This window comes from Lissotriton helveticus, chromosome 6, assembly GCF_964261635.1.
Source record: "Lissotriton helveticus chromosome 6, aLisHel1.1, whole genome shotgun sequence".
Lineage (NCBI taxonomy): Eukaryota > Metazoa > Chordata > Amphibia > Caudata > Salamandridae > Lissotriton > Lissotriton helveticus.
This window is the reverse complement of record NC_136067.1, coordinates 497,309,828-497,322,664: the sequence shown is the minus strand read 5'-3', so window position 1 is coordinate 497,322,664 and position 12,837 is coordinate 497,309,828. Positions and strand designations below refer to the sequence as shown.

The following is a 12,837-nucleotide window of genomic DNA, read 5'->3' as shown; positions in this document are numbered from 1 at the left end:
CGTCCTCTAGAGAAAGAGGCCCGCAACTGCTTACGAGCTGAGTGTCCCCGCCCTATTTTAGAGGGGAAGGTGGCCCTTACCCTAGAAATTGACCCCTACATGTCCACCATCCTCCAGAAGTTTATCAGGGATCCCAAAAAAGCGATCAATAGATCCTGGAGGGCTTGCCAGGACAAGCTCCTGGATGCCCTTGGATCCTCGATATGGCCAAGGAGGCCGAAGAGTCTGGCTCCATTATTTCCCCAGACGCCCTATCCGGCTAGGCGCAGATGGTGGTTATATTTTTGGGCAATGCAAACTGTGCCCTCTCAACCAAGCGTCGCCGGTCCCTCCATAAAAATGGACCCAAAACTAGGGGACCTGGCGGAGTCATAAGCGGGTGCCATTGCCCAAGGGGGTTTGTTTGGTGAGCCGTTTGTGAGGGAGCTCATCAAATTCGCTAATACCTTCACGTCACTGGACAGGGCTCAGTCCAAGATAAAAAAGGTGTTGCCCAGTGTTTTTCACGGGGCCGGCCAAGGCAGGGGCAGCTCGGCCGGTCGACAATCCCATCAGGGTAACCAGAGAGGCTCAGGTCAGTACCAGGACCAGTACCGTTTCAGGAACTTTTATCCCACTAAAGGACGCTGCGGCAAAGGAAAAGGATTCAGAGGAGGATCCGCTGCCTCAAACACCGGTGTGTGTTCACTCTTCTTTACCATTAAAAATAGGGGGGCAACTGGCAAGTTGTTAACAGGCTTGGTTGTCTCCAACACACAATGCATGGGTTCTCCAAACAGTGCAAAGGTTTCACATAGAGTTCATGAGGCACCCAGTTCAGAGATACAAAACCTGGCCCATTCAGTTTTCCGTGCAAGAGGCGGCCCTTGTGGACGAGGAAGTCGAATCCCTCCTCCGCAAGAGTGCCATCTCCCTTACCTCTCTCCATCCGAGTGTGTTTTAAGCAATATTTTCTTGGTAGACAGACAGCGGCAAGAGGCTCGTCATAAATTTAAGCGAATTCAACGAATGGGTAGTTTATAGCCATTTCAAAATGGAAGGAATTCATCTCCTTCAGGACATTCTTCGCCCCCACGATTGGTTGGTCCGCTTAGACCTCAAGGAGACCTATTTGGTGATCCCGATGTTTCCCCTCACAGGCGATTTCTTCTGTTTGCCTGGCGTCACCTCATTTATGAGTTTACAGCTCTTCCGTTCAGCCTTTCCTCGGCCCCCTGGTGCTTCACCAAGGTGCTCAAGCCGGTGGTGGAGTTTGAGAGCTCTGGGGGTCAGGATGATCATATATTTAGACGATCTTCTCCTGATGGCTCCCTGCCCCCGTCAGCTGACTGCTCAGCTTCGGATGGCAGTGTCTCTCCTTCAGGACCTTAGCTTTGTGATCATCGAGGGCAAATCTCTGTTACAGCCAGCCCAGTCCGTTACCTTCTTGGGGTTCGTAATCGACTCCATGACCTCTACTCTCAGTCTTCCCTCCAGGAAGGTCATCAAAATCGGTCACGAGTTACGATGCGTCCTGTCCAACCAGCACATGCCTCTCTGCCAGCTGGCCCGGGTGGTGAGCCTCCTGCCAGCGTCAATACAGGCCATTCTCCCTGGCCCGCTTAACTACAGGACCCTTCAGCACCTCAAGCGTACCTCCTTCGCAAAGGGTATCCATACTCTCACAGGGTCTCCCTGTCTGCCGAAGCAAAGGCCAAGATTCAATGGTGGTTGGACCACATGGAGGTCTTGAACGGCTGAGCGATCTTGGGTTCCGCCCCAGATCTGGTGATCGAATCCAACGCCAGCAGACTGGGGGGCAGATGAGGGGAGCTGTCTACAGGAGGGTTGAGGGTACCAGACGATCAAAAAATTACATATAAATTGTCTGGAACTTTTGGCGGGCTACTTTGCCGTACACCGCTGGAGGAGAGACTTGGTGCAGTTGTGCTTTCTTCTCAAAATGGACAACGTCTCCGCAGTCCAGTATGTGAACCACCTGGGAGGCACCAGGTCGAAAGCCCTCTCGGACCAGGCAGCGAGTTTCTGGCAGTATTGCCTGGACAGCCAGATCTCGGTCACAGCAGAGTACCTGCTTGGACGAGACAACTTGGAGACGGATTTCCAATCGCGCCACTTCCGAGATTCCAGTCTATGGAAACTGGTCCAGTCCATTTTTGCTATACTGAACGACAATAGGGATCCAGTCTGGACCTATTCACGTCCAGACTGGATCATCAGATCCCTCAGTTCTTCAGTTGGAGGCTAGACCCCTTGGCGGCAGCCACGGATGCATTTCTCCAGGACTGGAGTTTGGAGCAGGGATATGTGTTCCCTCCCTTAGCAATGATCACGAGGACAACAGCGCAAGTCCACAGACAATCAGCAGACCTGGTGCTGGTCACTCCGTTTTGGAAGTCGCAAGTCTGGTTTCCGGTTCTTCTGGAACTTTCTTGGGATTTTCTAATCCTACTCCCCCACTTTCCGACCCTCCTCATGAATCCCGAGGGGACTTTTCACCCTCTAGAGTTGACAGGCTCACTGTTTCTCATGGCGTGGCGGATTTCAGGGGTAGATGGGAAGCCCTAGGATTTTCACGGGAGGCCAAGAGGCTCATCTCCAAGGCTTGGGCGGACAGTACTGTCAAGAGATACAGGCCCGCGTGGGGTAGATGGGCCCGTTGGGGTCTACGACAGGATTTCGATCCCTTGGTCGCAGACATCAGTCACGTTGTGAATTTCCTAGCGCAGCTCGTTGCTGACAGGCTATCATACAGGTCCATGAACACCTTTAGGTCAGCTATTTCATCTAGCCATGTTCTGGTTAATGGAGCGCCTAAGGGCGAGCACCCCTTGGTTTGCAGGTTGCTTCGGGGCAGCGCTTTGAGATGTTAATCAGGTTCTCAACCTTTTTCTATCCTGGCAACCTAACAGGTTCAGCTCGGGGGGGAGGGGGTGGGGGGGGGGGGGTGGGAACTTTCACACTACTACATCGTACAAAATGCCATACCAGGGTTCTCATATCCAGAGTTTCCTGACTCCCCAACACTTTGTGTGGTCAGATGTCTCAAGGCATATGAAAATATGACGGAAGAGTTCCGCCACCAAGGAGAATGACAACTCCTTATTGCACTCTGGAAACACTTTAAAGCGGTTTCCTCGCCGACCATCGCCAGGTGGGTTTGTTGAGTGATGCAAGAGGCTGGCATAGGCCTGCTTCATTTTGGGGTGCATTTAGCTCGTGGGGCTATGGCCTCTAAAGCATTCGGCTTGGGTGCTCGGTTGGAGGATATCCTCAATGCGGCTGATTGATCTTCGGACTCCACCTTTAAAAGGTTGTACTTTAAGCCGGTGCTTAATATCGCTCAGTTGGTTGTGGGCAAGCTTTAAACAAGCATAATCCTCGCCTCCAGTCCTGACATAGAATGAAAAATTTCCTAGCTAAGGTAACGTAAAGTTTCAATTCTATTAAGAACTCGGAGGCAAGGTTTATCCCGCCCTATGCTCTAGGAGGAGTACCCTCCCTGTACTGCAGTAAGCAGATGGTTTCAAGTTTGATTGTATGTATTACTATGCTGAGTTTTAAGTAACTGCGCCATGATCTTTTACAGGCTGTAGCAGTTTATTTCCTTTTGGTAATGCGTCCCTGTCATTTACAGGTTCTGATGCTCAAAAACAGGATGTCTGAAGAGTGCAGGAAGGCTGACTTCGCACTTCAAAAGAGGAAGAGGGGAAAGGACTATGTTGGGCTCAAGGGCCCCTGATTGGACACGGATACCTTGCTGTGGTTGGTTGTTGCTATGTTTTTTTTCTTTGCTACCTTTCCCTGTGGTTCATGGGGAAAGTAGTCTTTGTTAATCTTAACACAGCTATGAAAATAAAGTGAAGAAAGAAGGCATAATCCTCGCCTCTGAGTCCTTAATAGAATTGAAACTTTCCGTTACGTTAGCTAGGAAAGTTTTCATTCTATCATATAAAAAAAACATGAAGCTCTAACTGTGACCCTATGGCAACAAGGGTCACTCCAAAGAAAAATCTTCCCAAATTCACATCTTTTATACACCATTCACTTTCTGAGTTCCATGATCTGGTGAAGGCCAAAAGACCAGCTGGCTCACCATTGGATGCATGCCCACCACGAGCCTTCACGAGCACACTACTATTAATAACAGTTGCAATATCTTCAATGAACAACCAACAACTCCTTAACCAGAGCAATATTTATGTACCAAAACACATTACGAAAAACAACCATGACCCAGCAGATCCAAATACCTAGAGGCCAAACTTAAATGTAGCAATTCAAAATAAATCAATAGAACAGAGTGAGTTGCATTGTGGTCTTGTCAGGTGAAATTATTCTTTGCGCTTCAACTGCAGAATTTTATGCTCCTCCTTCAACACTTTACAGTGTACAAATCGAACAGTGTTCACAAAAAGGCAGATGACTGAAATAAAGTTTACCTGGTCAACGGGTTCCCACTGAAATCCGCTACCTGGAGTGCTTTGCAGAAGGAGATGCTCTCTGGAATTTCAGTAATATCTAGAGGGGGGAAAAACATTTTTTTTATCACTGTGCCAAAGAGAGAACACAGGTCTTGTATAATTTTAAATTGAGCAGTGATTCTAGAATATAGTAACATGGTAAACCAAACTTTTAGGAACATCTTTTTCTCAAAACAGTTTTAAGGCCATCTCCACACTTTCAATCATTAATGAACAAGAGAATAGCATGGGCCATTCCTTCTTCTGCGAAGAAGCAGATACGGTTTAGCTAAATCTGCATGAATACTTTTTTCATCGCTATGGATTCTGAAGTGTTTATATTTAAATTTTTAAGTGCAACTCATATGTTAATAATTTAATTCTATAACCGTTATGTAAAGATGAATAACTCACAAATATGTGGACAGAGTTTCAGAGACCGTAGATGCACACAGCATTGTTCTGTATGTCCTGGATGAAACGCCTTGTACATAATCTATCACCGGAGCCCGTACATTAAGATTTTTAACTATGGTTTGATTTAGAAGAGCCCTCCTACTCTCCATTTATTTTAATGTTCCATATCCAGTCCCAAGAGAACGTGGATCTCCATATCAAAAAACTAGATTTACACTACTTGTGCTTCCTCGGTTGATGCTTACATTTTACCTAATGGCTCGTTAACAACTGGAAAAAATTTCACAAAACCAAACAGGCATTGACAAAGCCAAAGGCTCTGGCCTTTTGCATAGCTACATTACCTCAAGTCACTACAATACTTCCTTCTCGATTCAGAATCAACTTCTGGTAGTCTTTAACACGGCTGAAGTTCTTCAAAACCTTACTGGATGTCCCTCTAGAGTCCGAAGCAACCGCTTAACCAGTCTATCACAAAGCTGCATTAACTCATGCTGCTACTAAATGCCACTCCCAGGTCAAATGCAATTGCTTCAAATGCCATTTTTAAAGCTGAGGGAGTGGCTTTAAAATGTGAATATACACTTTTGCTACTCAAACAAATTGACCTTATTTTCTACAAGATTAGTGAATGCGCCAAAGCTGGTTGCTGATGAGTCAGTATTGCAAGTTTCAATCAGTGTTGATTACTATTGAACACTTATGATGACGTAGATACATACATACTAACAGTCCCTAGGTAATCAAAGTGCATTCAGCCTTATCAAACAGTTTGAGTGGCACTATACGAAAAATGTTTTCAGGTAGTCAGGGTCTTGTGGTTGTGTGAGCCAGTGCTACGCCATGTGTTACCTAGAGGGGCAGGGGCCAGGGGGGATCTGCAGTTCCTCAAGGTACTTTATAGAGGTCCCTGTTGAGTCTGATGCATAGGCACTGAAATTCTTTCATGAATCTGCAGTCCCTCAAGTAGTTACTAGAGGTTCCTCTAGCGTCAGATGCAACATCTTAAAAATTGTGTCACAGAGGTGCAGTTCCTCAAGTTATTGAGGTCCCTCTCGAGTAAATGCAAAAGCATTCAAATTATTTCATGAAGCTGCAGTTCCACAATTTGTTACGAGTGGTTCCTCACAAGTCAGATGCAAATGCTTCAAATGACGTTCACTAAGCTTTACAGATAATTCTGAAAACACTCTTTACCCATTTTTATGTTTTGTTCTTGTTTGCCAAAGGATAAATACTTTTGCCATAGCTGATTTGTAATAATGAGTCAAAAGTACATATTCCAATAACGTTCTTGAGTTTTAATCAGAGATCACAACCTATTCACTGGTAAATAAAAGTGCCTTCAAATAACTTGAAGGCTTAATGACACTTCCTTTCACACTCAACTAAACAGATACAGTCAAGATTAAAGTAAATGTACTCTGTGGTAGCTGTGTACTTACCCGGTGATATATCCCGTATGCTGTGGGAGGACACTATTTGAGTAACAATTGAACAACCTGATGGATAAACAAGGTTGACTAAAAGTCCTTATATATTTTTTTTGTCAATTGTTTAGGGAAAACCTCACACTGACAGCTTTAAAATAACAAGCACTGACAAAGCCAATTGGTCTCACCTATGCAAAATCTATTGGTGTTGTCAATGTCTTTTTAGCAACCTTGCAGCGCAACTTGGAAGCTCTGCAACATGGCTGAAAGTAAAGGGGGACAAGCACTACGACACGGTCATCACTGAGAGCATCATAGCATTTCTATTTTCTAATCTCAGCCAAGCTGAAAGGAGCTGCACTGCTGTGCAACATGGCTAAAAAAGCATGGACAAAGCCAATAGATCTCACATGGGCAACATCTATTGGCTTTGCCAAAAGCTGGTTAAAAATGCATAGATTTCTTGCCGAGGATGATAAATTGAAAGCACAGGTTGCTACCATACAGCGAAGGCTCTGTACTCCGATGGAATCATCTGCAGCTGGTGTCTGCGTTAGTGGTCACACCCTGCGAAGTAAACAAAGCATGAAAGAGTCGGAAGAGAGTGGTGTGGAATGGGAGGGGGCGTGGAGGGAGTATCATTTCTTCAGCTTGAAAGTCTGAAGAATTTGCCAGCTCAGCAAGACTTTTGTAGTAATGGGTTAAACTAAGCAGGATTTAAAGCTGGAAACGCCCCAGAATGTGTGAGTGAGCATGGCTTAAAACTTGAAACACCTGTGAGTAAGTGTGTGAGCTTGATTTAAGGCTTGCGTGTGCGTGTATTTTGTCTTTAAAAAAAAAAATGTAAACAGATTTCTTCCCAGGGCCGTCTGGCGCGAGACCAGCAAAATGAAACCATCTTCCACTGAACAATGAAAATAAAAGGAAAAAAGTGATAAGGAAGCCAACCAATGTTTGTAAGTGACAGTGCGTTGGTTTCCTAGATGCACAAACAGAAGATGAAAAGGAAGCACCAGCACTAGGAGATGTTTTAAGAACATAGGTGTGTGGTGATGTTCTTGAGTTCTCTTCATTTGCCCGATGTGTAGGGTGATACATCTTGGAATATATTGAAAAAATCTCCTTTAAACTGAATACAGGCATCTCGCCGCTGAGGCTATTTCTTCCTTCAACCTACAGTATAGCCTTACAGGGCTCGAAAAATCCACTTGCCCACTCACATTTGCAAGCCAGATTTATTTAGAGCAAGCTATTGTTAGGTCCTACTTGCCCTTTCAGGCGAGTAGGAAGACAAACTGACATTTGATCTCGGTCTCTGAAAGCAGAGCAAGTGCGACAAGATAGCAATATTTAGAGGCATCTTTATTGCTCACAAAGTGAATGAGCAATACAAAAAGTATTTAAATCTTGTTAACTTGTCACGTTTGCTCACAGAGGTCAAGTGCACTACAGTTAGGTCAAGTAGATTTTTAAAGTTACTAGACCTACAGGTCTAGTAACAATTTTTGGATATTTCGAGCCCTGTCTTATCACCAGTTATTAAAGGCTGTGAACCCTCATTATAGGCCACCGGCGAGGGCCTACATGGAGGGTGAGGGCCTTTAACAACAGGTATAGACCAAGACAGAAGGGCTATTGAAACATTTCACCCATTAAGGGTAGACATTTCTAAATTAACCATTTGCAATGCAATACGTCTCGCATTTTCGAAACGTTAACCTATTGGTATTGTAAACGACAATGCCTTTTATTACTGCAGGTTTTTTAAACATAAATAAAAGGCATGGTCATTTACAATGCCAACAGCTTAATATCTCGCAACTGTGAGACCTATTGTATTGCAAATGCTTGTTATTACAGTTTGTTACTGCTCATTGTTTGTACACTTGCCTATTCTGTACCCTTTTTTTACAAGTTATTGTTAATTCCTATATTTTAAACAACGATATCTTCACCAAACCTTAAACTTCCTTTACCCTTTAACTGTTCACCCCTAAACCTGTGACCCTAACTTTTTCCTAAAAAATATTATTTTTCACTCTATTACTTACATTGAAATGACAAAGGATAACATGGTCTGCAGTTACGGTGTTATCCATGAATCCATATATAAATACCCACAAGAAAATGTCCTAATAATTAAATGGATGCAACCAGGTCACATGAGGACTAAGCACCAGGGTGAGGGTGGCTGAGGAGTGAATACTGGGGCAGTGGAGGGCTACAGACGGGGCAGTTACATTTCTTTACCTTGCACTTCCTTACCCTGTACTCAAAATACAGTTTTCTCACACATGAAAATGGAAAACTGGGCTAACACTGTAATTCAAGAACCAATTGGAGGTGGGGTATGCTACTGCTTTCCGATGCACTGCAATTAAAACATCCTAACTGAAAGATATGCTGCAAAACAAGCGGAGGAAAATCAGTATTTAAATCATAAGGGACTGGAACAGGCTCAGGGTACGAACTGTGAGTGCAAAGCCAGAGCACAAGACAAAAGGGGTTATTGTTTCAGGATTGGAGGCCGAAGTCTAGACTCGTCCACCTGTGTGACTGATGGTATTTCCCAGAAGCCATGTGAGGTGCTTTGTGAATGGTTTTAGAGGTGGGGAGAGTTGATGAAATATCTGTGAAAGCAGTCCATCATGCTTCTGGGAAACTACTGTAACAAGTGTGGGTTCTGCAATAATTTCTGAGGCCCACATACAAAATATGCCTGGCCTGTTGGGAGTTTCCTTTGAGCACACAAGGGGCATTTTAAAGATGTTTGTGCAGGAGTGTAGTTGTTTACATGGTGGTCCAGCGCAGAAGCTACGCTATGAGAGATGGTGTCCAATAGGCCGACCTAGCTGTGGTGGCCTATATAATGCCATTTATTATGGCATCAAGGTTCCATATGGGCATTTCTGATGGCAAAGCCAATGCCATCAGGAATGGCAATCCTCCACCCTCTAAGTGGGTCACAAAATGCAGAGAAGGACAGATAACATGTCTGCATTTTTTTGCGCAGAAGTCATATTTGCGCCATTCTTTTACCTTGGAATATTCTCGTCAATGTATTCAAAGCATATTCAAAAAGGTAAGCAGATATCCATTTATCTGTCTGTCATAGCCTGTCTCCAATTGTCAATAAGGTATGCTTGAAAGCTGTCAATTTTTTTTAAGGGCAAGCAGAATACATCTGCAGGTGAGCTCTAAGGTTACATGGGGAGGGGGGGGGGGGGGGTGAAGGCATGCTGCTGCACTCTTCGGGCCTGCAGGGTGAGACAGTCATCCCAGGCACCTCTGTCAGTTGACCAGGAGTAAATGGGAGTGACCAGGAGGTGTCTGATTGGCTATAAGCTATCTAAAGGTCTGAGTCTAGTGCGATGTCTGAAAGAAGGCGGAGAGTATCTGAAGTAGGCATCAGGCAGTGATTTGGCCATGAGGGATGTGTGAAGGTGGGCCAAAGACTTGTTGAGCTACCTAAGGTCCCAATAGGGTGACGGATGCCTTCGCTTGTGTGGGAGCATGCGGAGTATCTCCAAAGACTGTCCGTCTTGTCTGAGGGTTAGCTGGAGATAGCTGTGCATTGGTCGGAGATTTTTTTTATGCAGTTCGGATTTCTTCTAGGTTATTTATAAGGGGCTCTGAAGACCTGCTAGGGGTGTCTTAGGGCATGCTAAGGGTCTCTGATGGTCATGTGTGTTTGTTAAACCCCTGAACTATCTAAGGAGGAAGTGGGTAAAATTCTCCTTGGAGAATTTTAACTCAGCACGGTCAAGGGAAGGCCAGCCGGGAGGTGCGGATATAGAATCTGCTGTTTTTAACTTGAACAGGCGCATTACTGAGGCGTTAGATCAGACAGCGCCACTCTGCCGTACATCGGAGGGCGGCCGCAAGGAAAGATCTGCTCCCTGGTTCAATGGAGAGCTGCGGCGGACAAAGGCAGAGTGTAAGCGTGCTGAACGAGCCTGGAGGGTATCTTATGATGCTCAGGCCAGGGAATTGTTCTTAGCAAAAAGGAGGCTGCATCATAGACTGATTAAAAAGTCGAAGGCAGCCTTTTATGCAGGGAAAATTCTAGGGGCCAAAGACTCTGCTAAGGAGCTCTTCGGTATCTATAAGTCACTGACCACAATCGATGCGTCTGCTGACCCGAAGAGCTGTTCGATTGAAACATGTGACCGCATAGCTCACTATTTTTCCACCAAAGTCGAGAAAATTTACTCGACCTTCCCCAATCCTCCTATTATAGGGGTTGAGTGTGAAGCTACATCTGTGGCTAGGGAGATCCCAGGCTCATTTACCAATTTCACCACACCACCTCCTGAGGTGCTGGTCAGGACGTGCCTTTCGGTAAAATCTGGCTCCCCTATGGACCCGGTGTCTCCCAAACGGTTGGGGGACAGTTTGAGTGTCCTGGAGCCTTACATAAGGCACGTCTTGGATATCTCCTTCGAATCTGGCACACTTCCTGAGGGGTGGAAACAGGCGGTGGTACTCCCCCTCCAAAAGAAACCTCACATTGGCTTTGAGGTGTTGGAAAATCTGAGGCCCATCTCACTCCTACCTTTTCTGTCCAAAGTTGCGGAGAAGGTGGTGAACACCCAAATTATGAAGCATGTAGAGGAGGTGGGTTTGCTTCACGATACGCAGTTTGGTTTCAGACCGCGGCACTCTACAGAGTCCGCCCTGCTCATGGCTACAGAACAACTGAGACAGGGCGTAGACGAGGGGCAAACCATGGCCTTGATCCTGCTTGACCTCAGCGCGGCGTTCGACACTGTAGCACATTCCACCTTGCTGCAGTGTCTGAGCAAAGGGGGCATCACTGGCACCGCGTTGAGGTGGATCCAGGACTTCCTCACAGGAAGGAGCTTTCGAGTGCGGCAGGGCGACCACTATTCCAAAGGGGTGCCGTTGGCGTGCCGCAGGGCTCGTCCCTGAGCCCGACCCTTTTTAACCTATATGTGGCGCCCGTTGCATCGATTGTGGAGAGCTATGGCCTCCAATTGGTGACATACGCTGACGATAGGCAGCTGGTCATCTCCCTGTCGCACGCGCCCTGTCTTGCTGCGGATGGCTTCCAGTCGTGCATGAAAGATCTGGCCGATTGGATGGCCGCGAATTGCTTGAAGCTAAACGGCAGCAAGACAGAGGTGCTGGTGGTAGGGAGAGCCCAGTCGGCCTGGTCGTCAGCTTGGTGGCCATCCTGTCTTGGACCTACTCCCACCCCCTGTCAGGAGGCCAAAAATCTTGGTGTGTGGTTCGATGCGGCTCTAACCTTCGGGCCTCAGATCAATCGGGTAGTCGGAGTCTGTTTTGGGGTCTTGAAGAGAATGAAGAAGGTTTTAGACCTTCTGCCATTGAAAGCGCGTCAAACCTTAGTGCATGCCTTGGTGACCGCAAGGCTTGACTACGCGAACTTGCTGTACCTTGGGGCACCGAGTAAAAGCATTGCACGTCTTCAAGTGCTGCAGAATGCGGCGGCACGCCTGATTCTTAGGCTGCCCAAAAGGGCGCCCTCGAAGCTGGCTCTACGAAAACTCCACTGGCTTCCGGTAAAGAGCAGAGTTGAGTATAATGCTCTCTGCACGTATCATCGGATTTTGTATGGTAGGGCGCCCCGACCTTTGCAGAAATTGATCGAAGCCTATGAACCTCCTAGAGCGCTTAGATCTGCGGGCGGAGGACTGCTGAGGACTCCCAGGGTAAAGAAAGCTCGGATGGGAGGCAGGTCCTTTAGGTACCTGGCCCCCAACCACTGGAACAAACTCCCAGTAGACCTACGCCTGGAACAAGCAGAAACGAGATTCCGAGCTAAGTTAAAAACCTACCTCTACACCAGATAATTTTGGCCTGCCAGTACTGTTTGCCCCTGTTTTTTTCTTTCTCTCACCGTCAGCGCGGGGACACGCCGGTGTGCGTAACTCAGCGCTTTACAAATGCCCCTATTATTATTATTATTATTATTAAAGGACCAGTGGAAAATGTCTGTAATGACCTGGACGAAGTGGTGATCCTTTCTATGATAAACAGATGGTGTCAAGGGGAGCCAGGATGATGCATGCCTGAGGCTCTATATGGATGATTACCGACCAATTATGGGGTTTTGGGGTATCCCAGAGAGCACGTATGCTTAACAGAACTGGGACATTTATATAATTCACGCCCATACCCTCCACTCCAGCGATGCTGGAAACACCACTCTCTTCAGCGGCATTAAAACATGCCATAACTGTTTTATTTCTTAAACAGGCATTATTAATCCACCCTGACCCCCCCCGCAATATTACTGATGCGGTCAACCCCACTTTTGTAAAAAAAAAAAAAAAAAAAAAATAGCAACCACCAAAGCCTTACATGCCTACAGCGATTGGTAAGGCTGGTATCTGTTATGATCGGCAACGTTCACCTATTCCCAATAACCCCTTGGATATTCTGCAGCGAAGATATCATTCATCTAAAGCAGATTTACTCGTGCATGTTCCACATGTTAATGAAAAGTCAATGCTAGTACTCCTTTTTTCTCTGTGATT

At 46.2% G+C, this 12,837-nt stretch overlaps 1 protein-coding gene across 1 annotated transcript in view; it reads right to left on the bottom strand.

Annotated features, from left to right (window-relative positions):
- The window catches only part of LRRC1 (leucine rich repeat containing 1), a 538,119-nt gene that overhangs the window by 300,874 nt on the left and 224,408 nt on the right, over nt 1-12,837 (bottom strand). The window contains exon 3 of the mRNA XM_078647950.1: nt 4,443-4,521. Within this exon, the coding sequence (XP_078504076.1) occupies nt 4,443-4,521 (79 nt within the window). The remainder of the gene's footprint in view (nt 1-4,442; nt 4,522-12,837) is intronic.